Genomic DNA, 24,503 nt, shown 5'->3' on the forward strand with positions numbered 1-24,503 from the left:
CTCACACAACATCTGTGAAAAATACTACAGCAAGAACTTTCCCGATGGTTAGACAATGTATTTGATGTGGAGTTAATTCAAGCCTTTCGATGAGTCACACACAATGCCGTTCCAAAGTTCACGCACAAACACATCGGACACAAACATAGTGCGTGTGTTTAACTTTGCTGTTTTTGCACGGCAAATGTGACAGGATACACATTAATATACACCGCTGTATGGATATCGGTAGATTCTTGATCACATTTGACAATGATTGATGATCACAGCGAGCTGAACAGATTTTTTAATCCCAGTTGCTTTGCACACGTCCTGTCCTGTTAAAATGATTATACACGATACTATGGAGACATGTCAATATGTGGCTGCCGATCAATTCGATGGATGGGGAATCCGCATATCCTACATCAAGCTGCAGTTGGCCTCAAAATGGGAGGCATTTGGATCCTTTTTTTTTAACATCAGGAAATTTCAAAAGAGACTTATTGTGTTTCAATCACTCTAATATGACTGTAGATACACTATACCTACACACAGTTCTGTCCAAACAGCTTACAAAAGCTAGTAAGCCCAATAGTAAATCTTCTTTTAAAATATTTAAAAATCCTACTGACCTCAAACTTTTGACCGGTAGTCTTCATGCTTAAATGCATTATTGCAGCTATAGCCTGTGTTATTACATTATTTGATCATATTGATACTTTTGGATATGAATTCAACAAAATATATACTGACATGTTAAATAATTCTAGACCAAACCATCTGTGATTTGAAAAAGATACTACAAGCATTAACAGGAATCATGTTATTTATACCACAAACATTAGATAGTTTCCACTGATTAAATTTATCATAAGAACCATCTCTCTCAGCTCTGATAAGCAAACATGTTTTTTGTGTGGTGAATAAGTCGGTGCAAGGGTGCATTTCATAAAAAAAGAAGGTAACTCGCGGCTGAACTATCATTGTATAATGCATCTATTGGGAAAAGAACTATAGTGAGGAGTGATTCCCAAAACCCGTTGTTTCTCTGTCGCAGATCTGCTGTTTGAACCATGTTAGTTATAACGTAAAACACCCATATGATGCTTTAAACGAGGCGGAGTAACAATCTTTTTAAAGAATAACCCAATCATTTCTTTGTGCAAATTATATCGTTTTACACGCACACATATTTAAAATAACATCCAATATTAGTTTTAGCAAAAACATGCACTCGCTTTCCATATTAATTCAAATATATGTAAATGGCACATATAGGGTCTGTGTTTCCTTTACAAATATTATTGAGAAGTTGAACATTACATATTCTATTCTAAAACATAAAATCACTTACAACAGCTAACACATATTCTAATCTCATATATACATTATATAAACAAATAAATAATGAGGCTTTTTTATTAAAAAAGTGAAATGTAATATTTATTATTTATTAGGAAAAAAAAAATCTACTTTAATAATAATATTAATATTAGTAATGAAGATCATGATGATTATTAATAAGTAGGATATTGTTTATTTATTTTCTATATTTCGAAAAGTCTACTTTTACACTGACACATGCAAACTACTGCAGAAATGTTCTAACCAGCAGGCCCATGTCAGATACAGTATAGATACTTAATAAATAGCCTACTACACAGCAAAATATGGGGACCCAAAACAACTCTATGGGTGTTAATTTCAACCCTTTGAAAGTGTCTCATGGGGTCCACTCAAAACAGAGTTAAATCAACACTTTCAAAAGGGTTGGCACATTGACACCGAAGTAAGGGTTAATTTTAACTCTGGGCAGAGTTAAAATATGTAACTATATTTAACACCGCCTGGTGTAATATATTGTTATTTTATTCAACTCTCTTGAGTGTAAATATGGTAAAAAGGTCAAATAGACTGTAAATTACAAAATAAAAAACATTTTATTTGAAAACATTCACCACTTCAACAATTCATTCAGTTTTTAAAATGCAACAATGTCAAATATGCTTTAAATGTTTTATTAGTACAGACAGTATTAACAAAATATGTATGACCAGTGCTCAAAAATGCTGTTTCAGTCCTTTGGTCCAAACTTGATGTTTCATCAGAGCCATTTGAAAGTTCAATATAGGGTCACTCATAGTTTTCTTCTGAACACATAGTTTTCTTCTGAAATTACATTTTAAACAACTTGGCGTGCAAATCTTTCACTTCTGGTGTTTCCTTGGTCCTCCATATCAAACACAGCAGTTTAAATGAAGGTACAAATGCTGTAAACTTGTGTGAAAACAAACTGGAGCTAGGAAATCTCATCAAGCATGTCCTGTGAATGAAGTGCTTCCCAGCCACAGGATGACCTTTTTATCCATGACGATGTAGTAGCTGCTGATCGCTCGTCTGGTGGTTCCTGATGCACAGATATAGGGTGATGCTCATCTAAGAACTCTTCAAGACTCCAGCATGACTAAGAAAAATGTTTGAAAACAAATTGCAATCAAATTCTATGATATATTTAAAAGAACATTTCAAGTAAATAAAACATTCAAGAAATCTAAACTCACCTTTTGAAAATCTACATGATGATCCACAACTTGACTCTCCCAGCTGGTTGAGGTGACAGGATATGGAAAAGTAGAAAAAACACATACATCACTGTTGGATCTCCAAAAACAATTAGGTTAACCACTATGACTAGAACTGGAAAAACAGGTAGCTGTCTGTCCAGAATCCTGAATTTAACACAACACTTGGAGCAAAATTTAGAGGAGCTTAAAATCTTTTATATCATTTAGTGATGCTGACTTCTCCAAAATATTGGCCACAGTGTAAAAAATATTCATAAATTTACAGTTTTCTGTAACCGTGTGCGTGCATGTGTGTGTGTATGTGCTTGCGTGTTTCTTTACCAGATTCAACTTGTTAGGCCCTTTCAGGTCCAGTATTGACGCCACCTTTCCTGGAGTCTAGCAGATGTTTCAGGTCCAAATATAATCTAAAATATTAGGATAAGCAGAAGAGGAAAAGTGCAAAGCAGAGCAAAACATTATTTAAGTAACAGTTCACCCACAATACAAAACTTATCACCTTCATGTCATTTGTTATTCTCTAATGCTCTAATACCCTCTTAGCTTATTGTGAAACAAATACAGAACTTTATCAAACATACCTTCATTATTATCACCACATATGACCAAGAAGGTGTGCTTGGTCATTTCACCAACTCTGGAAATACACCATCCGTCTCTAATCAGCCACCGTCACAGGGTCTTGTGTTATTGTATAGAGAACTGTGGCTGTTAAAAAACAACAACACATTAGTATCTAACACATATGCATAACCTTCAGATAAAAAAAGAGAGATAAACATCACAAAGTATGCCTCACACTTTTTCAGATATCTTTTGATTCAGATGTTGATTATTGATAATAAATCTACAAATCAAACCTGTATCATCATTAGGCAGCTCAAATATGAATCAGTTGATTAATTTTACAGACAGGTGGCTGTTTACAACGCACTAAATTGTCTTTAATAAAACGGAAATGTTGTGTACAGTACATGCTAAGTTTAGCCTACACTGTAAAAACGCCAACTTTCAAAAAGTCCTCTGAACAAAGTGTATTAAGTAAACTGAATAAAAAAAATTTAATTTAGAATGTTGACAAATAATAGTTAGTTTGCTCAACAAATATGGTGTTTCAATGTTAAAAACTTACAATGTTTTGTTGAACTAATACAAGATTGTTAGTTTTGAGTTGATGCATGTCCCTCTTGTTGGCGCATGCGCGTTACAAGCTTTTAGCGCATGCGCGATTTACTTTCATAGCTCGCTGCTGGGCAGGGCCGGAGTGGGACTCATTTTCAGCCCTGGAGTTTCAAGCCAGACCGGCCCACCTCAGTTCACGACTGATTCCAATTCAGTTACTAATGGCACTATCACGTCTTTTTCAAGAAAACTGCTGCTTTAGAAATTCAAATGTTCAACAGCCCTAACAGTATTTTATGTCTTAACAATAAAATCAAAAAAAAAAAAAAAAAGATTTTTCATGGGAGATTCGATCACAGGTCTATACCATTGAAATGTAATGTGCTTACCACTGGACCACATTGCCGCTCTTCAAGTGAGAGTAAAAAATAATGAGTTGCGACCCTTAGGACACAGCACTACTTTCTTTTGATGGCTCAATCTTTTTCTCCTATTTTTAGATTACTACGGAACCCCGGAAGGGACGTAGTGGAGGAGAAAAAAAATAGGTGGGTGAAAAAAAATAATGGGTGAAAGAAAAAAAAATGGGTGGGAGGAAAATATATATTTCTAAGTTTTTTGCGTTCTCTCGCAAAGTTTTGCGTTCCCTCGCAAAGATGTTTTGCGTTCCCTCGCAAAGATGTTTTGCGTTATCTCGCAAAGATGTTTTGCGTTCCCTCGCAAAGATGTTTTGCGTTCCCTCGCAAAGATGTTTTGCGTTATCTCGCAAAGATGTTTTGCGTTCCCTCGCAAAGATGTTTTGCGTTATCTCGCAAAACTGTTTCTCCACAAACACTTCCTGTTCACTTCACTCACGTAAACCCTCCCGTTTTTGCTGAAATTCTCCCATATTTTACCATTCTATCCCACTTTCTTTACTGTGCGCTGATTGTCGCCTTTCACTTTGCAACCTCTGAACCAGTGAATGCATGTATAAGCGCTGACTGACGGACGCGCTTCGTACAATAAACTGATCCCAGATCAGCGTCTGTACGCGCCATTTAAAGGGACACTTCTGTTATCAAACAAGTGCACAGCAAATGAATCTCATGTTTTGTTTAGTTTGATAACAGAGGTGTCTCTGTAAGAATGCACAGATCTATAATGAAAGCAGTCCATTACTTTAGAAACTGTTGTGCTCATTTAAGAGAAAATAAGCTGTTTAAAATAAAACATGCAGGACGGAGATGTTTCATATTGTGTATTTGTCTGTTTAAACATACACCCGCTCCTCTGTAAATGGCGTGTACATACGCTGATCTGGGATCAGTTTATTGTACGAAGCGCGTCTGTCAGTCAGCGCTTATACATGCATTCACTGGTTCATAGGTAGCATACGCACAGTAATGTAAAGAAAGTGGGATAGAATGGTAAAATACGGGAGAATTTCGGCAAAAACGGGAGGGTTTACGTGAGTGCAGTGAACAGGAAGTGTTTGTGGAGAAACAGTTTTGCGAGAGAACGCAAAACATCTTTGCGAGGGAACGCAAAACATCTTTGCGAGAGAACGCAAAACATCTTTGCGAGGGAACGCAAAACATCTTTGCGAGAGAACGCAAAACATCTTTGCGAGGGAACGCAAAACATCTTTGCGAGAGAACGCAAAACATCTTTGCGAGGGAACGCAAAACATCTTTGCGAGATAACGCAAAACATCTTTGCGAGGGAACGCAAAACTTTGCGAGAGAACGCAAAAAACTTAGAAATATATATTTTCCTCCCACCCATTTTTTTTCTTTCACCCATTATTTTTTTTTTCACCCACCCATTTTTTTCTCCCCCACTATGTCCCTTTCGGGGTTCCGTAGAATTCTTATATTCACTAAGGTGCCGCTGTTTGGGGCGATAGTTGCATTACATCATCAACATTAACGTTAGTTAACCTGCAGGCTGCATTTTTCTCACGGGGCTGCGAGAAAATAAATAATAAGAGCGGCACTACGGTAAAATAATGATTAAAAAGAGTAAAGCTATGGTCAAAAAAATAAATAGAAGAAAAAAGTGTGACTGCTGAGAGTGCAAGCAGCTAGGGACACCGGCCCTCGCGGCCAAAAAACAGACCGGCCCACCGGGAATTCTCCCGGTCCTCCCGATTAGCCAATCCGGGCCTGCTGCTGGGGGTACATAAAGCTCACGTGCGTGCGTGTCAAATCGGACCATCTTTTTTTTTCTTCAGAGTTACAGGTAACGTATGTCAATCGTTTTCACCATCGATTGTATATATTTGTATATGTTTTTATGTGCGATGTGCTACCCATCTAACTGCTTGATCTATTTTACCAGTGTAATATTGATGTGAGAGACCGTAACAGAGCTGTTCAGAGCTGTCCCGGATTTCTGCAAAATCATCGGCATGTATATATCCTTTTATGTTGTCATCTAACGTTATATTATTTGATATGTTGGGTTTGATGTTCCAATGTATCCTAGTATATAACTATTTGTTGTAATTTAGCCGTGGATTACTTGTTTCGTGCATTTATTTTGGCTAACGTTACATCACAAAGTTTTGTGTGCTTGCATTTGGAACAAATAGCGATTTCATTCGAGTCATTTGCTTTAAAAACTCACACGATTATTACAAGTAGTATCAGGTGTGATGTTTCCTTGGCAGATTCTCTTGCAAAAAACGAATATAAGTTGAGGTGCTGTCTATCTGGATTGCTTGTCAGCAAGTGACTTTAGTGTGCATTGTGCACATCACACCTTTTTTTCCTTCGAACTAGACAAGATTGCCAGTGGAACAAATGGTGACGTGATTTAACTTTGTCATTTGAATAATATGAAAATCGCGTGATTTTTTTTTTTTTTTTTTTTAATGTAATGAGCATTATGTGCTTGTTCATCAGTTAGCTCGACTAAATTGCCAGTATATATTTCAACCAACTTACCTAAACAGTCAGCTAGATTAAATTTATGTTAAAAAAGTAAAATGGCTAAAAATACATATTTTTTCTCTTTTTTTTTTTTTTTTGCTCAAAATGACTCCACCAATTTAATAAAATAATTAAATATTGACGTAATGCAATGCCGATACTGCAAATTTTTAAATACTGACACTGAGATCCTGGTAAAACACTACAGGCTTCGTCATGGACGAGGTCACAAAGGGGCAAACTGGCCCTGTCTATACTCGGATTGTGTCTGCTCATTTAGGACACAAGGTGCTTTGAAATCACATTTATCGCGCTTCCACACCCACAGACCTATTAGTCATGTCAATGTAAAATTCAAATGTGAGTTGTGTGAGTTTGAAACTGTTTGCAGTAAAAGTGATTTTTTTAAACATCTTGGAGGACATCTAAGAAGTCATGAAACTATACAATGTCCTTTTTCTAGCTGTGAGTATAAAACCAACAAGCTCACCAATTTTACCTCTCACAGGAATAGGAAACACAAACATCACACAATAAAAGATATAAGAAATTCAGTCACTGTAACTGAGAACCTTTATACTGATACAACAAACTTTGATGACAATCATGATGATGCAGAGCAGCCCTCACGGTGTGTTCAAGAGGCTGCTGAAATTGGTTGTGAGAGTATGGATATTGAGACTCTTACACACAAACTGGCATCTCTCTTTTTGAAAATGCAAACAGTCTTGCATGTATCCAAGAGTGCCATTCATTGCATCATTGAGGAAATTCATGATATGTTCTACATTTCCAAGTCTCTTGCTGTTGAAAACATCAAAAATATTTTTGTCAACCACAACATTGATGTAGATGCTAGTATCCTCCAGAAAATTAGCAGTGCTATTTTTGAGACCAATCCTCTTCTCCTGACTACTACAGAAAAAGGTAGTTTATCCACAGAACATAGAAGGAACTTGTATTTCAAAAAGCACTTCTCTGTAATTGAGCCAACTGAGTATCTCTATGACAGAACACACAAAAAACACTTTGTTTATGTGTCTTTATATCATGTCTTAGAACGCCTACTGGGTCATAAAGATATTTTGAATAAGATTGTGTTCAGTGGAGAGTCTACTTCTGGACATTATGAGTCTTTTCAAGATGGTTCCTACTTTAAAGAGAACAGACTACTATGTGACAAAGACCTTGCAATATCTCTGGGACTGTATGTGGATGAATTTGAAGTGTGCAATCCCTTGGGCACTTCAAGAAAAATTCATAAGATGGTTGCTATTTATTGGGTGATTCTAAACTTGCCGCCCAAATTTCGCTCTAGTCTTAATTCCATTCAACTTGCTGTCCTTGGTAAAAGTGATGATGTGCGGCTATTTGGATATGAGAAATTTCTTAATCCACTGATAAAGGATGTGAAGTGTTTGGAACAAACAGGTGTTTTTGTTCCTGCTCTCAGTCAGTATGTAAACGGAACAGTCTTTTGCGTATGTGCTGATAATTTAGGAGCCCATAGCTTGGCAGGCTTTCAAGAAAGCTTTAATTCTGACAATTTCTGTAGATTTTGTTTGATAAGGAAGCATGAACTCAAGTCTGGCCAGGTTGAGATCAGTAATTTCAAGTTAAGAACTGCAGAAGAACACAATTCCTTTGTGCAGAAAGTCCAGACAGATGTAAGTGTGCAACATGTCAGTGGTGTGAAAGGCGAATGTGTTCTAAGCAAGCACTTGTCTTTCTTTCATCCTGTTACAGGCTTCCCACCTGATGCATTACATGATTTTTTGGAAGGTGTTGTACCTGTAGAATTGTCTTTGTGCCTGAAAGATTTAATTTCAAAAGGAAAATTTTCATTTGATGAGCTCAATAACTACATTAATTCTTTCCTGTACAAAGATTCAGACAGGGTTAACAAGCCAAAGGTATTAACAAAGTCATGTTTCGCCAAGGGTACTGTAGGGGGAAATGCACACGAAAATTGGACACTTTTACGTTTGCTACCTCTAATGATTGGTCACATAATCCCTGAAAATGAACCATCTTGGCAGATTCTAATGGACCTGAAGGACATTACTGAGATCGTTCTATCATCAAAACTTTCAGAGGAGGCGCTGTGCTACCTAGAGAGCAAAATTGTAGATCACCAAAATTTACTGGTTGAAACTTTTCCTAGCTTTTCGCTACGTCCAAAGCATCATTTTATTAACCATTACCCGCATTTGATTCGTTGTTTTGGACCATTAGTGTCACTTTGGACAATGCGCTTTGAGGCAAAGCACAGCTACTTCAAAAAAGTAGTCCATGACACTCAAAACTTCAAGAATGTTCTATTGACACTTTCCTCAAAGCATCAACAAATGATGGCTTATTATCTAGATGGTGACGATCTTTTTAAACAAACTGTATATGTGGAGAAAGCAAATGTTTTCACAATTGCTTCTCTGGAAACATCAATCAGAACAGTGATTAAGAGAAGGTATCCTAACACAAGTCAAGTCTCACTCTCCTCTGATATTCATTTGCATGGAGTTCGATATAAAGCTGGCATGGTAATCTCTGCAGGACAATGTAGTGGTTTGCCAGAATTTTTCAAAATATTGAACTGTGTAGTGACCTCCCAAGATGTGTCATTCCTTTGCACAAAACTGTCAGCCTGGTATCTTGAACATTTTAGATCATTTGAGATTAAGGAAAGCAGTTTCAGTGACATTCATGTTCTTGATCCTGACATGCTGAATGACTTTCATCCACTGAGTGCATACAAAGTTGGTCTGAAAGTGCTTGTGACACCAAAAGTGTTTTTAACTCCTTAGGGGTTATAAGTAACCGTAAACAGTTTTCTCTGCTTCTTTAATCGGACATAAAATTGTTTAATCTGAACAGATGATTTTTTTGGGGGTCCAACTATAAATATTACAATAGAAAATAAGTGTATCTTTGAGCACTAGCAATGGCCTTTTGATTTTAGATGATTTGTTTTATAGAGAATATGTTGTTGCGGATTCACATTTCCCCTACCAACATCAGGAGGGTGGAGCTGCCTCAAAGACCTCAGTCGGTGGACCAATTGAAGTCTTTCCTTAGTGAGAAGTGTCAATTAGAAAATGGAGATTTTCTAATACAATTTGAAGATCCGGACTTTAACAATGAACTTTGCAACTTGAATGATATCAATGAGCTGCCAGCAGAGAAGGCAACGTTAAAGCTTTTGTGGGAAGAGGTATGTCCTTCACAGGGTTTTGCAGGAGATTCCAATTCAGTGTCTTCTCTTGATACAGCAAGCATGCCAAGCTGTCACAGTGGGGATCAAAGTCCTGAATCATCTGTGTTAAGAAACCTTAGAAGTGCTGAAAAGTGGCCATCCACATTTAACATACCCACTTTTCCTCTGGATGTTGAACTCAGGCTGCGTAAAGCCAATGAGGTTTACCAGCAGACAAATAAGCCCCTAAATGTCTCAAGAGAAATGAAGTCCCAGATTCTGGACAAGATTGTGCAGGCCATATTTGATATCAAAGCCTACCCTGATGCCTATGAGATCCAGTCAGTTGCGTCTTCTCTTGTACAGAAACACCCTTGCCTTACAGAAACCGGCAAACGCACAGGTTGGGACGGATGGGTGATGAGTATTAAGTTTAAGCTTGGCAATTATCGGGCCAAACTGAAGGAGGCTGGTTGTTCTGAGTTGAGTGTTAACTGTAAAAGAAAATCTTGTGAGGGTATGGTAGAAAGGCCCTACATGAAAAAGCCTAAAAGAGCAGAGGTAAATTTTTTACCTGACCATCCTGAAGGCCACACTGAAGATTCCCTTGAGGAGGTGAGACTTACTATGATCAATGAAATGAAGAAAAAAAAAATGGATTTGACAGTCATTCACCGAAAAATGCAAGAAACCTTTTCTCTACGCCGAAAAGAAGTTGTTAAGATTCAGCCATTGGTGGAAGAAATTAGAGAGCGATGGCCTGGACTTTTTTTAAAGGAAGAGGTAAGTCACTATATTGCAATTGTTCAATATTTTTATGAATTTACATTGTTATATATTTTTTTTATGTGTAAATATTAAAATGTATTTTTTTGTATGCTGTAGATCTGCATGGAGTTTTCTCGAATCTGTAATGTAGATCTCTTCAGACAGTTCAACGAGTCAATTGATAAATATACAGCACCTCTTCTGAAACTGTACAGAAAACGACGGGATTCATTGGGTGCACAGATGAAGACACTTTTGGACAAGCTGGATGATCAGGTACTCTAAGATTTATTTCCTTATTCATCAGTGTGATGTTTTTAACATGTGCAACATAGTTGTCCTGTCAAACAAAAGCAGGAATTTCAAGGTCAGGCAATACCATCTAAAAAAAAAAAAAAAAAAAAAAAAAACGGAATTACAACAATTTTTTTTTAAATTTCAAGCAATTTTTCTTTCACTCAAATTGTGTCAAGTAGTGTTTTGACTGTGTGACAGAGGTAAGACAGTTAAGGTAAGACAAATAACAGATGTTTCACTTGTTTTGAGTGACTATTTCAAATGAATACATGTATAGACGAAGATAGAAAAATATTAACTGTACGTTATTGTACGTAACTCAAAGTAATTGACTCTTCGCTAAGCCCCGCTCTCCTTAGTTATTGTTGCTACGCCTGTCAAGCTTTCGTGCTTGACACGGCTTTTACAATGTGTGCGCTGGTGTCAGACATTGCCAGGCATATAATGTAATTTTTGGCGAACAGGTGAGATATCTGAGAAAGCCAGACAAAAAAGGACTGCAGTATGTGTTATATTGGTATGTTCACAACATAATAGGCAACTGATTAGAGAATAATTCTATCAAAATTGAAGCTAGCTTACCCTAGCCGCCTCATACTCTGACCATTCAACAGCTTAGCTTATGCTCAGCAGGGGAGGTGAAATTTACAAATAATCTAATAATAACAAATTAAACTGATTTCTCTATTTTAGCCAAAAAGCCTGATAGATTAATTGTTGTGCAATGAAATATAGCGTTAATAAGCGATGAGGAAACACGCATGATATAATTTTTAATAGTTCATTCATAGAAAAAACACCCAGAAACTGAAAACTGATGGAATTTTGCCGAATATTAGCATCATTGATTCATAACAATAGACAGTAAGTTACCTATTACTGTCAGTGTGTTTGTATGCTCTTTATAAATGACTGAAAAACAGCTGCTGATAAAGTATATTGATTGCAAGTGCTCAGTTTGTGATCATATCTCGGTTTTGTTCTGTTGATTTGTAATTTCAAATATTTGTAGCTTGAAATAGATGTAAATATAAAGTTCAGTAAAGTTAGCAACAGATTCGCAGTTGCAGATTCATATTTTCAGATCAATAACTCATGTCATTATGACCTATTCGCTATGAGTATGACTAAGTTAACGTTACTATGGCTAAGGCTTAAACGGAGCATTACTCATAATATTGAGAAAAGAAAAAAAAGAAAAAAAAAAGAAAAAGACATATGTGAAACATAACCTGCTTTGTTTTTTTTAAGGAACAGTTTAGATCTATTTAGGGTAAGATGTGTGCGAGTTATTGCCGTCGGTCTATTACTGAATGTCAGAAATATCAAAACAAAACCAACTTAACTCCGCTCCTTTAGCACCCCTCGCAGAGCTTGATCCACGCTGGCATTTCTCCTCTTGGGTTTTTGGTTTTGAAAAGAGAAATATTTCGACCATCCCCTCCAAACTTTTAGGAGACCTGGTGTAGGATTTGCACAATCCATATGCACAACACGTTCACCTGTTTCTTGTCAGAGCCCCTGCGCATAGCTACGGTTGCTAAGCCACAATTGGTGGATGGCGGTTTTAGGGTGTGGCTTAGCGAAGGGTCAATTGTCACATGAAACAAAACAAAGTTCAAGGGATTACAGTTATTTTTTATTTTTGATAACACAACCATTATCAAATTCCTTTGTATGGAAACCACACAATTATTTAAACATTTTTGTTTTATGTTTTACACTTAAAATAATGCCACAGGGTTTTCAACAGCATGAATAAAATATCATGCTCAAAGTACATATTTACTTGCAAAACAATTGTAATCCCTTTGTTAAATTTACAAGACCTTATAAGACTGTAATACACTCTTTTTAAATTACTTTCTTCTAGGTCACTGATATTGTCACCCATAGAAAAAGAGTAGCTCTTGAGGGATTGCCACTTTTTCTGCGTGAAAATTCTACTTGTTTTCTCAAGATGTGTCTGGTAAGTTACCCATTTTCATACCCTATTCTGCTTTCATTAGTCTGCTTGTTAACAAAATAATAGCTACACACTGAATGTTTTATTAAGCATTAGCAAATAGTTAATTTGTTATCTTTTAAAGGGGAAATAAAGCACTCAATTAAGTGAACATTATTTTGTTCATTGGATTCCACTTAAAAATAAAATAAAGTGTATATATATATATATATATATATATATATATATATATATATATATATATATATATATATATATATATATATATATATTTATTTATATATATATATATATATATATATATATTTATATATATATATTTATATTTATATATATATATATATATTTATATATATATATTTATATATATATTTATTTATATATATATTTATATATATATATATATATATATATATATATTTATATATATATATATATATATATATATATATATATATATATATTTATATATATATATATATATATATATATTTATATATATATATATATATATATATATATATATATATATATATTTATATATATATATATATATATATATATATATATATATATATATATATATATATATATTTATATATATATATATATTTATATATATATATATATATATATTTATATATATATATATATATTTATATATATATATATATATTTATATATATATATATATATATATATATATATATATATATATATATATATATATATATATATATATAAGCTCAGCACTATTTGCTAATGCTTAATAAATTATTCATTGTGTATAGCTATAAATTGTTGCTGTGTAAGTATTACATGTATTCTATTTTCTTTGTATAACAACAAAAATAATAGTAATAATAACAATAAGTAGTAATTAATATTACACATCAATTGATTTCTCCTTCTATTACTTAATCTCCTATAAGGACACAGACCCTGAAGATCACAGCACCAGAGATGTAAGGATTGGCATCCTCACTGTGGTGGAAGATGATGTTGGCACTTCTGCATCCCTGCCCAATGTGATAAACCACGCTATAATCCTGGAGGAAGCCATTGTTCTTCAGGATATTCCAGATCTGCCTGCAGCCTTTGCTTACTTGTTCGGTTTCTTGTATGCACTAAATATGGAATATCCAAAAGAACTCAAATATACTTTTGAAGTGATTCAGAAAGTATTCATGGATCTTGGTGGCACATGCTCTGCGAGAGTTCAGTCCCTGAAGTCTAAATTGTTATAGTTGCACACAGCCATTTTGCAAAAAGGCACTGCAACCATCATTGGTTACAAACTTTGCAGACTGAAGATAAAGACTGAAGTCCTGAGTTTTACAGTACTGTATATCTAACTATATTTTATTTTATTGTTTTTTCATTTAATACACAGGTAGGTGCAATTTAAAGTTCAAATGTGAAATAAAACATTTTTTGAACTGACAATGTTTTGAGGTTCGGGATGAGAATTCTAGTGACTGTTCAAAAGTTTCTGATGCCCCGTTGGCCAGAAAAACTGGGAAAGACTTGACAAAACTTCAAGTTAAGAGGAGGACATCCTTCTGAGTTATTCTTTTATTCATGTCTGTTTTTGGAATTGTGTACTTTGTTGACAAAGTGCTTTACACTTTATATACTTTGAATAAAGTGGGGTTTAACATTTATTTAGATTAGATATTTTTGTACTCATCTGGTTTAAGTGTTGGACACATTAGCTTGGTTTTACTAACTTAGTAAAGCATGAAGAAAGCTCGCCTGTCATTTTATGTTTAGGCAATGTTGTAGTGTACAAACTTTTCACACATGTAAAAACATTCAGTACAAGTTGTTAAATGTTGATTTTTGTACTAAAATGTTTTATATTGTGTTTTGAACAGTTTAAAAAAAATAAAAGGTTAATTTACTTTTCTTGTGTATCTAATTTAAATTATAAAAATTATTAGTGAATGCATAATGGACCATTTTGTCATATATTTGTTCAGCAAACAAAAATATCTTGTTGGGTGAACATGACATTTTTTGTTCAGCAAACAAAAATATCCTGTTGGTTGAACATGATATTTTTTGTTCAGCAAACAAAAATATCTTGTTGGGTGAACATGACATTTTTTGTTCAGCAAACAAAAATATCCTGTTGGTTGAACATGACATTTTTTGTTCAGCAAACAAAAATATCCTGTTGGTTGAACATGATATTTTTTGTTCAGCAAACAAAAATATCCTGTTGGTTGAACATGACATTTTTTGTTCAGCAAACAAAAATATCCTGTTGGTTGAACATGATATTTTTTGTTCAGCAAACAAAAATATCCTGTTGGTTGAACATGATATTTTTTGTTCAGCAAACAAAAATATCCTGTTGGTTGAACATGATATTTTTTGTTCAGCAAACAAAAATATCCTGTTGGTTGAACATGATATTTTTTGTTCAGCAAACAAAAATATCTTGTTGGGTGAACATGATACTTTTTGTTCAGAGAACTAAAGAATTCAACAAAATATTTTGAGTTCACTGGTCTTCAAACCCTGTTTGTTGAGTTAACTCAAAAAGCTATGTGTGATAGGTTGCCTAATTATTTTAAGTTTACTCAACTTTTTTTTTTTACAGTGTATAGTTTTAAGCACAATATCATGCGGGAGAAAAAGCTTGACTAAGATGTTCCTGACTACAGAAATAGCCTAACTTACTAACGTCAGACATCCCGAGTTGGGAAAAGTCATTTTCGGGGGATACAGAGTTGATTTGCGGGAGGTAACGGGAGAGATGAGTACCTGAAGATCAATGAGATGAGTTGCGCGCGACGTACCTAAAGAGCGGTGGGGGTGACTTGCGCGTGACGTACCTGAAGAGCTGAGAGGGATGCGGTGGAGAGGGGTGTGCAAAGTGTTTAATGACCGGGCGGGAGACGCGCGATTTCCGGGAGATTATCATTCATTTGCGGGCATCTACTTGGGCATCTGGGAGTCTCTGTGCATTTGCGGGATAACGTTAACGTTAGTCCCGCAACTTCCGTGAGACTTCTGTAACGTCAAATGTCTGATAAAGTGCAAACGCGGTCATTTAAAGACATTAATGTTAACATTCCGACTTTAATGGTTGTCAACACTTAATATAATTCAAGCGTAACTGTTACGTTATAACACGAGTCTATGGACTAACGTTATATGGACGGCCACGAATCAACCAGTTTAAAAGGGCCGCGGTGTTTAAAATAACCAAATTAACGTACACGAATAACAAACAATCATGTTTCAGTCAGGAAGCCTTTTACAAGTAAGCATGTTCATTTACTCACCAGATATGTTTTAGAAACTCTCCAGAGCTCATGGAAACCGTCCTGTGTTGCCGTTAGCATCCGGGCAGAGTAGGCTAGGCTGCTCCGGGGATTCCCTCGCTAGTTTGCTTCGAATTAAAGGAGAAGTGTCGATTTTATTTTACAGATGGGTAACAACGCACAAAATGGCATTAAGCGTGACAGAAACGTGTTGAACATGTACATTTGATGTTTTTATGCACTATGTATGCGTGAGCATATAAAAACATTCTTGAAAAGAAGTCAATAGTAATGCAGTTAAGCTAGATACACAAACGACCATGAATGAACCGCAGAAGTTTAAAATTGTCACTCCATTCTAAAGTTATTAACTTAACAGTATGTTTACAACTGTATTTCCTTAAAGAAAGTCAGTAAAATACCAACATTTAGGTAGTTTGACTCACCAGTTGCTGTTCTAAACCTGGAAAATGGCGTCTGGAAAATTCTTCAGTGACTGGGGCTGCATGAATTCCCGGATGTTGGAAATAACACCACCAAGTGTTGAAAAGATAACTCCTTGATTTCGCACTGAATAAAATCAATTTTAACTCTTATTATATTCATTTATCAAAATCTAACTCTTTAACGTCAACACTTTACTCTGAAATGCTTCAACACCGAGAATTTAACTCTGATGAATTTGCTGTGTATAAATTAATTTTTGTTTTCACAAGCTTTGGAGAACATAAATTCCGTTTTTAAATAATAGGTCACCTATAGCTTTTGTCATGAGGTTCAAAATGACATCAATGTTTTCACAGTGCACTGCGAAGGGAGAGCAGTTTTAAACATTAAGATCGCTAAAACTGAACTGTAAAAATACTTTGAAAGCAAATTAAACCTAAGAGAGATGACTTTAATGCTTTTGTTATGTTTAATCAATTCAAGTGTAAATGTTAGAATGTTCTAAATGGATAGGGAATAGAGAGGATAAGTGGAAATACAAACAAATGACAAATCAACGAACTATGTTTGTAACGACGGAACTTGCGACCTTAGTTGGCTAATGATGGTTTTGGGAAATGCACCCATAGTTGGTCCTTACAGTTTATGTGGTGGATTTAGAGGTACAGTTTTTCTTAACTACCGAAGTGCCATTTATTCACAGATTAATTATATATTTAATTACATTTCTATAGCTCAGATAATCTCAATAACACTTAAAATAGCACAGTTGAAGAAGTAAATCTCCTCAATATGGGGATGGATGTGGGGCCATGGTGGACAAAGGCCAATGTCCAAATTTAGTCAGGATGTCGGAGTGAGACGTGACGACGATTTTTTATTCTCTAAAAGTCTTCTCTAAGAGTGAAGCAGTTTGTATTCTCTAAAAGCAAACATGTAAACTAAAGATAACATGAGCCAGGCTAAAACTGGATTTGTGTAAGATGAGTAAGACTATTGAAAAAAATAGCTTAAAGAGGCTAATAATATTGACCTTAAAATGGCTTTTAAAAAATTAAAAACTGCTTTTATTCTAGCCGAAATAAAACAAATAAGACTTTCTACAGGAGAAATAAATATTATCAGACATACTTTGAAAATGTCCTTGCTCATAGTTTGTGAAATATTTAAAAAAGAAAAAAAAAATCAAAGGGGGGCTAATAATTCTGACCTAAACTGTATGTTAAATACTTATATGAAGCAAGAGTGAGTAACATATTATCAACATATATTATCAAGTTATTATGCCATCATAACAATGTAAACCCTTAGGCCCAATCCCAATTCTATTTTTGTACCCCTACCCCTTCCCCTTGGCCCTTACAACAGAGGGTTATGGCAATAAGATTGTAACTATACTGTGTATTTACACAATGGCCATATTCATCTATGTAAACACATAAAACAACAGTAAAATTATAGCAGACACTGTAAAAAGCTTATTCCCAGCCACTAGACTTTTCTGACAGGGGATTCTAGTTTCATCGAGTGACAGAATGCTGTGGGACTGCTATACAGAGACCCTAAATGGACCTCATTCAAAACCCTGAGAAGTAAAACATCAATTTGGTGGCCTTTAAGTGGTTTTATGCTTGAACAGTTCATGACGGCTACACACTGCTTTTAAAGGAAGTGTTTTTTTAATGATAGTTTTATAGAGTCAGTTGGTTTGACTTTCAAAATGACTCATACTTTATTACAGCTAATCAATGGGTCTTATCTACTCTTAAAAAATGTTTAGCATGCAATATTGAAAAAAGGACTGTCAATCTGAATGTCTCCACCTATCTTAAGTGTCTATTTATACAGAGTTTTGTCATTGAGAGCTCACTGATAGTCTTCATCATGACCATCATCTCTCTGCTCCTGCTGGTTTCACTGGTGCCACACCTGACCTTCACTGGTAAGACATGATTTACAGATTTGCTCAGAATTTTGAAAACACAAGTTTGCGGTAATTGACTAACATAGGGAACAAAATCAATGCCAAAAGTATTGAATTATAAAGCTTGTTGACTAGCACAAACTGAAAAAATACACTGAAATAACAAGTGCTTGCATTTGATTGACTTGAATTCCAGGGTTTTATTTTAGGTTCTGAAATTTAACAAAGCTGTTAATTTAAGCTGTGAATATTTCAACTAAAACTATTTCAAACACATTTTCATACTTATAAATTCAATAATTCATATTCAATTTCCAGATTTTACTAACAAAATATTCAACAAAAATACAGTGATTATTATTCAAAAGGCAATTTTCAGTTCATTTTATTTCAGATCAAATGTCCACTTCCATAAATTCAGTGGCTCAAATTCGACTGTTAAAATTCAACATTACATCCAGGAACTGCAGGAAAAGCAATGGATTGAAGATTGAAGATCGCAGGCCGCTTTTTTACCAGCAGGTGGAGATGGAATAATTGAAATTATTTTTAACTCAGTAAATAGGTGAGAAAAGGCTAATAAAGACAAAAAAGTAGCATTTAATATTAATATCAATGTCTTGGGCATTATAAGTAATAAAATGAGTATGAGTAAATTATGCTTTGGACATTTATATTTGCCCTTATATAACTCCTCGGATCTCAAGAGGTGATCCAGCGACAGACATTGTTCTGCAATCTTTAGCCTCCTCCTTAGAGCATTTGTCTCTGATGCCGCTATCGCCGGCTTGTGGCCTGCTCGGACTGGTGGGGTTGCATGCACATAAACCGTCTTTTGACGAATATCATGTTTCACATGCTCTATCTTTATTAACTCTTCCATAGATGTAAAGTAGCCTATTGACTGCTGAATATAAATGTGAGAAAAATAGGGGAGAAAATAATATATTAATACAAAATAGATAAACATAAATGCCAGGGCCTAGGACAATTAAGAACGAAGATATTAGTTACAAAACCAGATACATTTTATCAGAGTGTGTCACACAAAACAGTTCACTTGGAACTGTTAGACAGAGTGTTCAGGTAGGATTTAAGATTGGGTATGAATGGGATGTGTAATTTAAAATAATTTAACATAACACGAGAATACATTAAAGAAGCATCTTTAGTTATTCATACAGACCTGTTTAATATATGGCATAACCATGAAGGGGTTAATTTTTTTTTATCTAAAAATACAAACCCTGTAATAAAAGCTATTTAAATGCAAGCAAGTGTATTATTGTTTTGAGTTTGTGCTATTCAACAAACGTGTTCATTTAATACTTTTGGCATTGATTTTGTTCCATACTAACAACACTATTGCTTTCAGCTCGTGTAGGTATACAGGACGGCACTGAAGCAAAACCTCACTCCAGACCTTACATGGTTTCTCTTCAATTTTATAAGCTGCATATGTGTGGTGGATCCCTCATTACTGAAGAGTTTGTCTTGACTGCTGCACATTGCTGGGAAGAGTAAGAGTTTTGTTTAGTGTGAAGTGTGATGTTGAGCTAAAATCTCTTTTGAATAACACACCAGCTGCAGTAGAATCACACAGTGCGTCATATGGCATTGATACAATGTACTTTTTCAACAGAGATGATGTCCTCACGGTTGTGACTGGTGCTCATGATTTGCGTAAAAAAGCAATTAACAACGTCTATAAAGTGAAATCCTACATCCCGCATCCAGACTTTAATTCTAAAACTCTTGAGAATGACATCATGCTTTTGCAGGTATCAAGCTGTAATCCTTTTATTCTTTGGCATTTGGTGGTTCTGTTTTAATACACACAAACAAAAATAGCGGAATGATCATAAAGAAATAAGTTGTAACAGTTTACAATATGGGTGCACTAATATGCGTTAAAATGCTTAACTAATGCACAGATAAACATGGGATAATGTATATTTAAAACTTTATTACTGCATGAACAACAAATGATTATTCTATATGGTTCATACTTAAGTAATCTTTAAACTGTAATAGTTAAATGCGTCATAATGTATTACCTCCTTAATAGCGTAGAGTATTAGTTTAAATTACCACAACAGGTCGTAAGCATGTTTATTAAACTACCAGTTGTCTACTTTAATGATTTGCAAAAGTATCATGATGTTATAATTTGACTTGTTGAGCCACAGACAGGACCATTACCTAACTGCGTACAGTATATAACCCATTAGTAAGTCCAGTGCCTAAACAAGCAGTCATAACATGATAATGGGTAACACGTTTTATTAAGTGTCAATTCATGCTTTTACCTAAGACTATTACCTCAATAAATACTCATTAGCTGCTTATTAATAGTTAGTAACTTAGATGTTGGGTTTAAGTTTTTGGTAGGATTAGGAATGCAGTATAAATCAAACTTAGTACTAACAAATATCTTAATAACAGGCGGGTAATACATCAGTAGTTAAAACTTGTGACAGATTAAAGTGTTACCACACAATCACACCTATGCAAATCTTTAGCTAATAATTAACTAAAGCAGACAACTGAGAGTGTAATTACATGATTTTAACTATGATAGCAATTAACATCTGAACGTATATCATTAGATAAGATAATATGTTATTAGGGAATAAATACATTGTGACTCATTTAAATAATTTAATGATTAATGTATGAATCATGTTGATTATTCATTTGTTGCTCATGCAGTAATCATTAATAATTGGTAGAGCTCTTGAAGAGTTATGCATGACCCGTGATTGTATGTGCATTAGTTAAGCCTTACTATATACCAATACGTTTAAAATTAACAATTGTGTTTTGCATTACAGCTAAAGACAAAAGTCAGACTGAGCAACAATGTTGGACTGATATCATTACCAAAGGATGGAGAAGATGTTAAAGCAGATACTCTCTGTAGTGTTGCTGGCTGGGGGGATCTGTGGAGTAAAGGCCCAGAGACTGATCGTCTAAGAGAGGCAGAGACAGTTATAGTGAATAATGCAGAGTGTGAACGCAGATGGGAATCTGATTATGTGGCCTCTAAGATGATCTGTGTTTATGGTCATGGTGGAACCTGCAGTGTACGTATGAAAAATTATTCCAAATTTATGTTAATGTTTAAACTAATTTCACTAGTGACGTGTTGATCTGTGTTTTTAACAGGGTGATTCAGGAGGTCCTTTGGTTTGTGGAGACACTGTTGTTGGTATCACTTCTTTTGGTGAACCTTATCTCTGCAATTCACGTTTGTTTCCTGATGTGCATACTAGGATTTCAGCATATCTTCCATGGATCCACAACATAACTGGAAAGGTTTAGTGGCTTCATGAAAAGAAGAAATGTTTTTCTTGGAATCTTCCGAAAATCATTAAAATAAAACTATCAAATGGCAAGCATCAATCAGTTGTATCATCTTCATTGTCACAAGCTATTAGAATTAGAATATTACATAATTGTAATTACAAGACTATGAGAGTTTAAAACTATTGGTCAAAAATTTTTCAGACTAGAAAAATATAAAAATGGCACAGAAAGACATCTAACAATGGTGCGCTTCAATTCAAAGTTTTATATTTGTCGCTTGCATTCTTTAAAGACTTACATCATTCATTTTGTTTAAATAACATTTGGAAATTTGAAGGGTTTAATTTGAGCAAATGACTTTATATTCACTGTCATAGCGCAGTTTTCCAATAAGATCAGCTTCTGGCTAATATTCATAATCTCAACTACATTCTTAAAATTAAAAAAAAAAAAAAGATTTTGACTTAAATCAGTATTTTTATTGATGCAACTTATTATCTAGATCCACCTTCATTTTTCTGATGATCTTGTGTTTTTAGCCAGTGGTAAATTTTTTTATTACGCTATTTTTGCTTATGAGACTTACACTACCTCCAAGATTAGGGTGAATTACTCTAAAATCATTACATATTTAACTTTTGCATAGGAAAAATAAACATATACTGTTACAAACCTCAGCTCACTAGCCACTCAATGTACTTTTTACAAATATACTTTTATTTTTGTTATATTGTTTATAATGAATAGACTGAGGAGTACAAAAAAAATATATTTGTTAATAGCATTAAGGATTAGGTTAATCTGCTGGGTTAATATACCAGAGTAATTTGCTATTCATTTCGACCCCACATAGATCAACGACTAAGCCAAAAAATAAAAAATAAAAATAAGTGAGTGAGTGAGTAGACCATAATACTTGTCAGATATGCTAGATCAGGGGTCACCAATCTCAGTCCTGGAGAGCCAGTGTCCCTGCAGGGTTTAGCTCCAACTTGCCTCAACACACCTGCCTGGATGTTTCAAGTATACCTAGTAAGACCTTGATTAGCTTGTTCAGGTGTGTTTGATTAGGGTTGGAACTAAAATCTGCTCAACACCGGCACTCTAGGAACAAGTTTGTTGACCACTGTGCTAGATGAATGTAAACCAAAAAAATCTTTCAGATTGCAAGGTCCAAGGCAGCTAATAACACATAGAATTCATTTAAAACATGGTGAACGGGTGATTAGATTCCAGAGGAGGTCAGATGTGTCCCATTGGTAATTACCTTTAAAAAGTAATAAGCCATGTGAAGCTATAGTGAATTCACAACAGTAAATGGGCGTGAAGAGCTCCTGATCAAATTTGGTGGGGGCTCCATCATGCTGTGGGAATGTGTGGCAAGCAAAAGTACTGCAAGCCTTGTCAGAGTTAATGGTCGCATGAATTTCACCCAGTATCAGCAGATTCTTAAGACAATGTTCAGGAATAAGTCAAGAAGCAGACGTTACTCCTGGGTTGGATGTTTCAGCAGAACAATGACACAAAGCACAGTTCCAGATCTACCAAGGAATTCATGGTCAGACACGATACAATGTTCTAGAACTGCCATTCTGTTATTTCAGCAAAAGGTGACTGTAATGTGCCTAGGCGTGCCCCAATTTTTCCACCTGTCAGTTTTTGTTAAGACATAAATTGCATTGCCTCTGTTGATGAAATAAATGTTACGTCAGAACTGTTGCTTTTTCAATAGAATATAAAAAAATATTCAAATTAAAACGCTGATTTGAAAGGTCAGCAGACTATGACCATCAAATTGAAAGAATATGCTTAAAACAGCTATTCATCAAAGTTTAGTATTACCTAAATAATAAATCAGTCAAGCAATTGAATTGTCCTCACTGTCTTAACCATTTTCAAATACAATATTAACACTTGTCTGGTCTTAGCATTCCCTTTTTCTACAGGTAAGAATGTGCATATGTGTGCCAACATGTGCCTCCAACGTTTGTAGTGTAAAAATAGTTTTATAGATGGTACAACCTTCATGAAAATAGAAAATGGTTCATTTTCCAAAATTTTGAGGTCATTTTAGAAAGATACATCAAAAAAATAAATAAATAAAATAAAAAAAAATAGGTGTTAAAATGGTCACAGGTCGTTTTTGATCTGTAAGTCAACAAGATGTTTTAATTAAATATGGAGGTAAAGGATGGGGTGTTTGGGGGTCATCTTGACAACTTCTTAAATTTCCAAATCAGACATTGAATGGTGGAACATGTTTAAAATTATTGATCCATTTGACCAAACTGGTAAATAAAATAAAATGAAATAATGAATGAAATGAAATGAAAACAACAATCATCTGTTGCCTTTTACTAAACTCACTACCAGAGATTACGTACAGTGCATCCGAAAAGGATTCCTAGTGCTTCACTTTTTCCACAGTTGTTTATGTTACAGCCTTCCTCCAAAATGGATTAAATTAATTTATTTCCTCGAAATTTTATACTAAAATAATGATTTATACCATAATGACAATGTGAAAAAAATTTTTTTTTTAAATTGTTGCAAATTTTATTAAAAATAAACACCTGAAAAATCACATGTACATAAGTATTCACAGCCTTTGCTCAATACTTTGTTGATGCACCGTTGGCAGCAATTACAACCTCAAGTCTTTTTGAATATGACAGCAAGCTTGGCACACCTGTCTTTGGGAACTTTTGCCCATTCCACTT

General features: G+C 34.7%; 2 protein-coding genes and 3 long non-coding RNA genes across 5 annotated transcripts in view; 3 read left to right on the top strand and 2 right to left on the bottom strand.

The window, feature by feature from the left end:
• Positions 1-24,503, bottom strand: part of LOC147831556 (uncharacterized) — a 95,404-nt gene that overhangs the window by 36,666 nt on the left and 34,235 nt on the right. The gene's annotated exons all lie outside the window — the stretch shown is intronic.
• Positions 1-24,503, top strand: part of LOC148679500 (uncharacterized) — a 186,689-nt gene that overhangs the window by 8,806 nt on the left and 153,380 nt on the right. The window lies entirely within an intron of this gene.
• On the bottom strand, positions 1,904-16,597 carry LOC141380306 (uncharacterized). Its single transcript, XR_015521897.1, has 6 exons — positions 16,550-16,597; positions 16,125-16,231; positions 3,149-3,275; positions 2,889-2,974; positions 2,544-2,586; positions 1,904-2,446 (listed from the first exon to the last, which is right to left on the bottom strand). It is a non-coding gene; the product is annotated as an uncharacterized LOC141380306 (long non-coding RNA).
• Positions 8,551-14,732, top strand: LOC141380305 (uncharacterized). Its single transcript, XM_087304237.1, has 4 exons — positions 8,551-10,580; positions 10,683-10,841; positions 12,736-12,831; positions 13,761-14,732. Exons 1-4 carry the CDS (start codon positions 9,564-9,566, stop codon positions 14,073-14,075), a joined length of 1,587 nt encoding a protein of 528 aa, XP_087160363.1. The 5' UTR covers positions 8,551-9,563; the 3' UTR covers positions 14,076-14,732.
• si:dkey-21e2.10 lies at positions 18,279-21,879 on the top strand. Its single transcript, NM_001441541.1, has 5 exons — positions 18,279-18,492; positions 19,850-19,994; positions 20,117-20,255; positions 21,309-21,560; positions 21,643-21,879. Exons 1-5 carry the CDS (start codon positions 18,435-18,437, stop codon positions 21,796-21,798), a joined length of 750 nt encoding a protein of 249 aa, NP_001428470.1. The 5' UTR covers positions 18,279-18,434; the 3' UTR covers positions 21,799-21,879.

Source organism: Danio rerio, chromosome 22 (genome assembly GCF_052040795.2).
Source record: "Danio rerio strain M-AB ecotype USA chromosome 22, GRCz13ab, whole genome shotgun sequence".
NCBI classification, from domain to species: domain Eukaryota; kingdom Metazoa; phylum Chordata; class Actinopteri; order Cypriniformes; family Danionidae; genus Danio; species Danio rerio.

What these genes read in the sequence shown, in the direction of transcription:
- LOC141380305 (XM_087304237.1), top strand. Translation starts at nt 9,564, where the DNA reads ATGATTTGTTTTATAGAGAATATGTTGTTGCGGATTCACATTTCCCCT. An exon ending in GACTTTTTTTAAAGGAAGAG is followed by an intron (nt 10,581 to 10,682) that starts GTAAGTCACTAT and finishes TGTATGCTGTAG; the next exon opens with ATCTGCATGGAGTTTTCTCG. An exon ending in TGGACAAGCTGGATGATCAG is followed by an intron (nt 10,842 to 12,735) that starts GTACTCTAAGAT and finishes ACTTTCTTCTAG; the next exon opens with GTCACTGATATTGTCACCCA.
- si:dkey-21e2.10 (NM_001441541.1), top strand. Translation starts at nt 18,435, where the DNA reads ATGACCATCATCTCTCTGCTCCTGCTGGTTTCACTGGTGCCACACCTG. An exon ending in GCCACACCTGACCTTCACTG is followed by an intron (nt 18,493 to 19,849) that starts GTAAGACATGAT and finishes TATTGCTTTCAG; the next exon opens with CTCGTGTAGGTATACAGGAC. An exon ending in GCTGCACATTGCTGGGAAGA is followed by an intron (nt 19,995 to 20,116) that starts GTAAGAGTTTTG and finishes CTTTTTCAACAG; the next exon opens with AGATGATGTCCTCACGGTTG.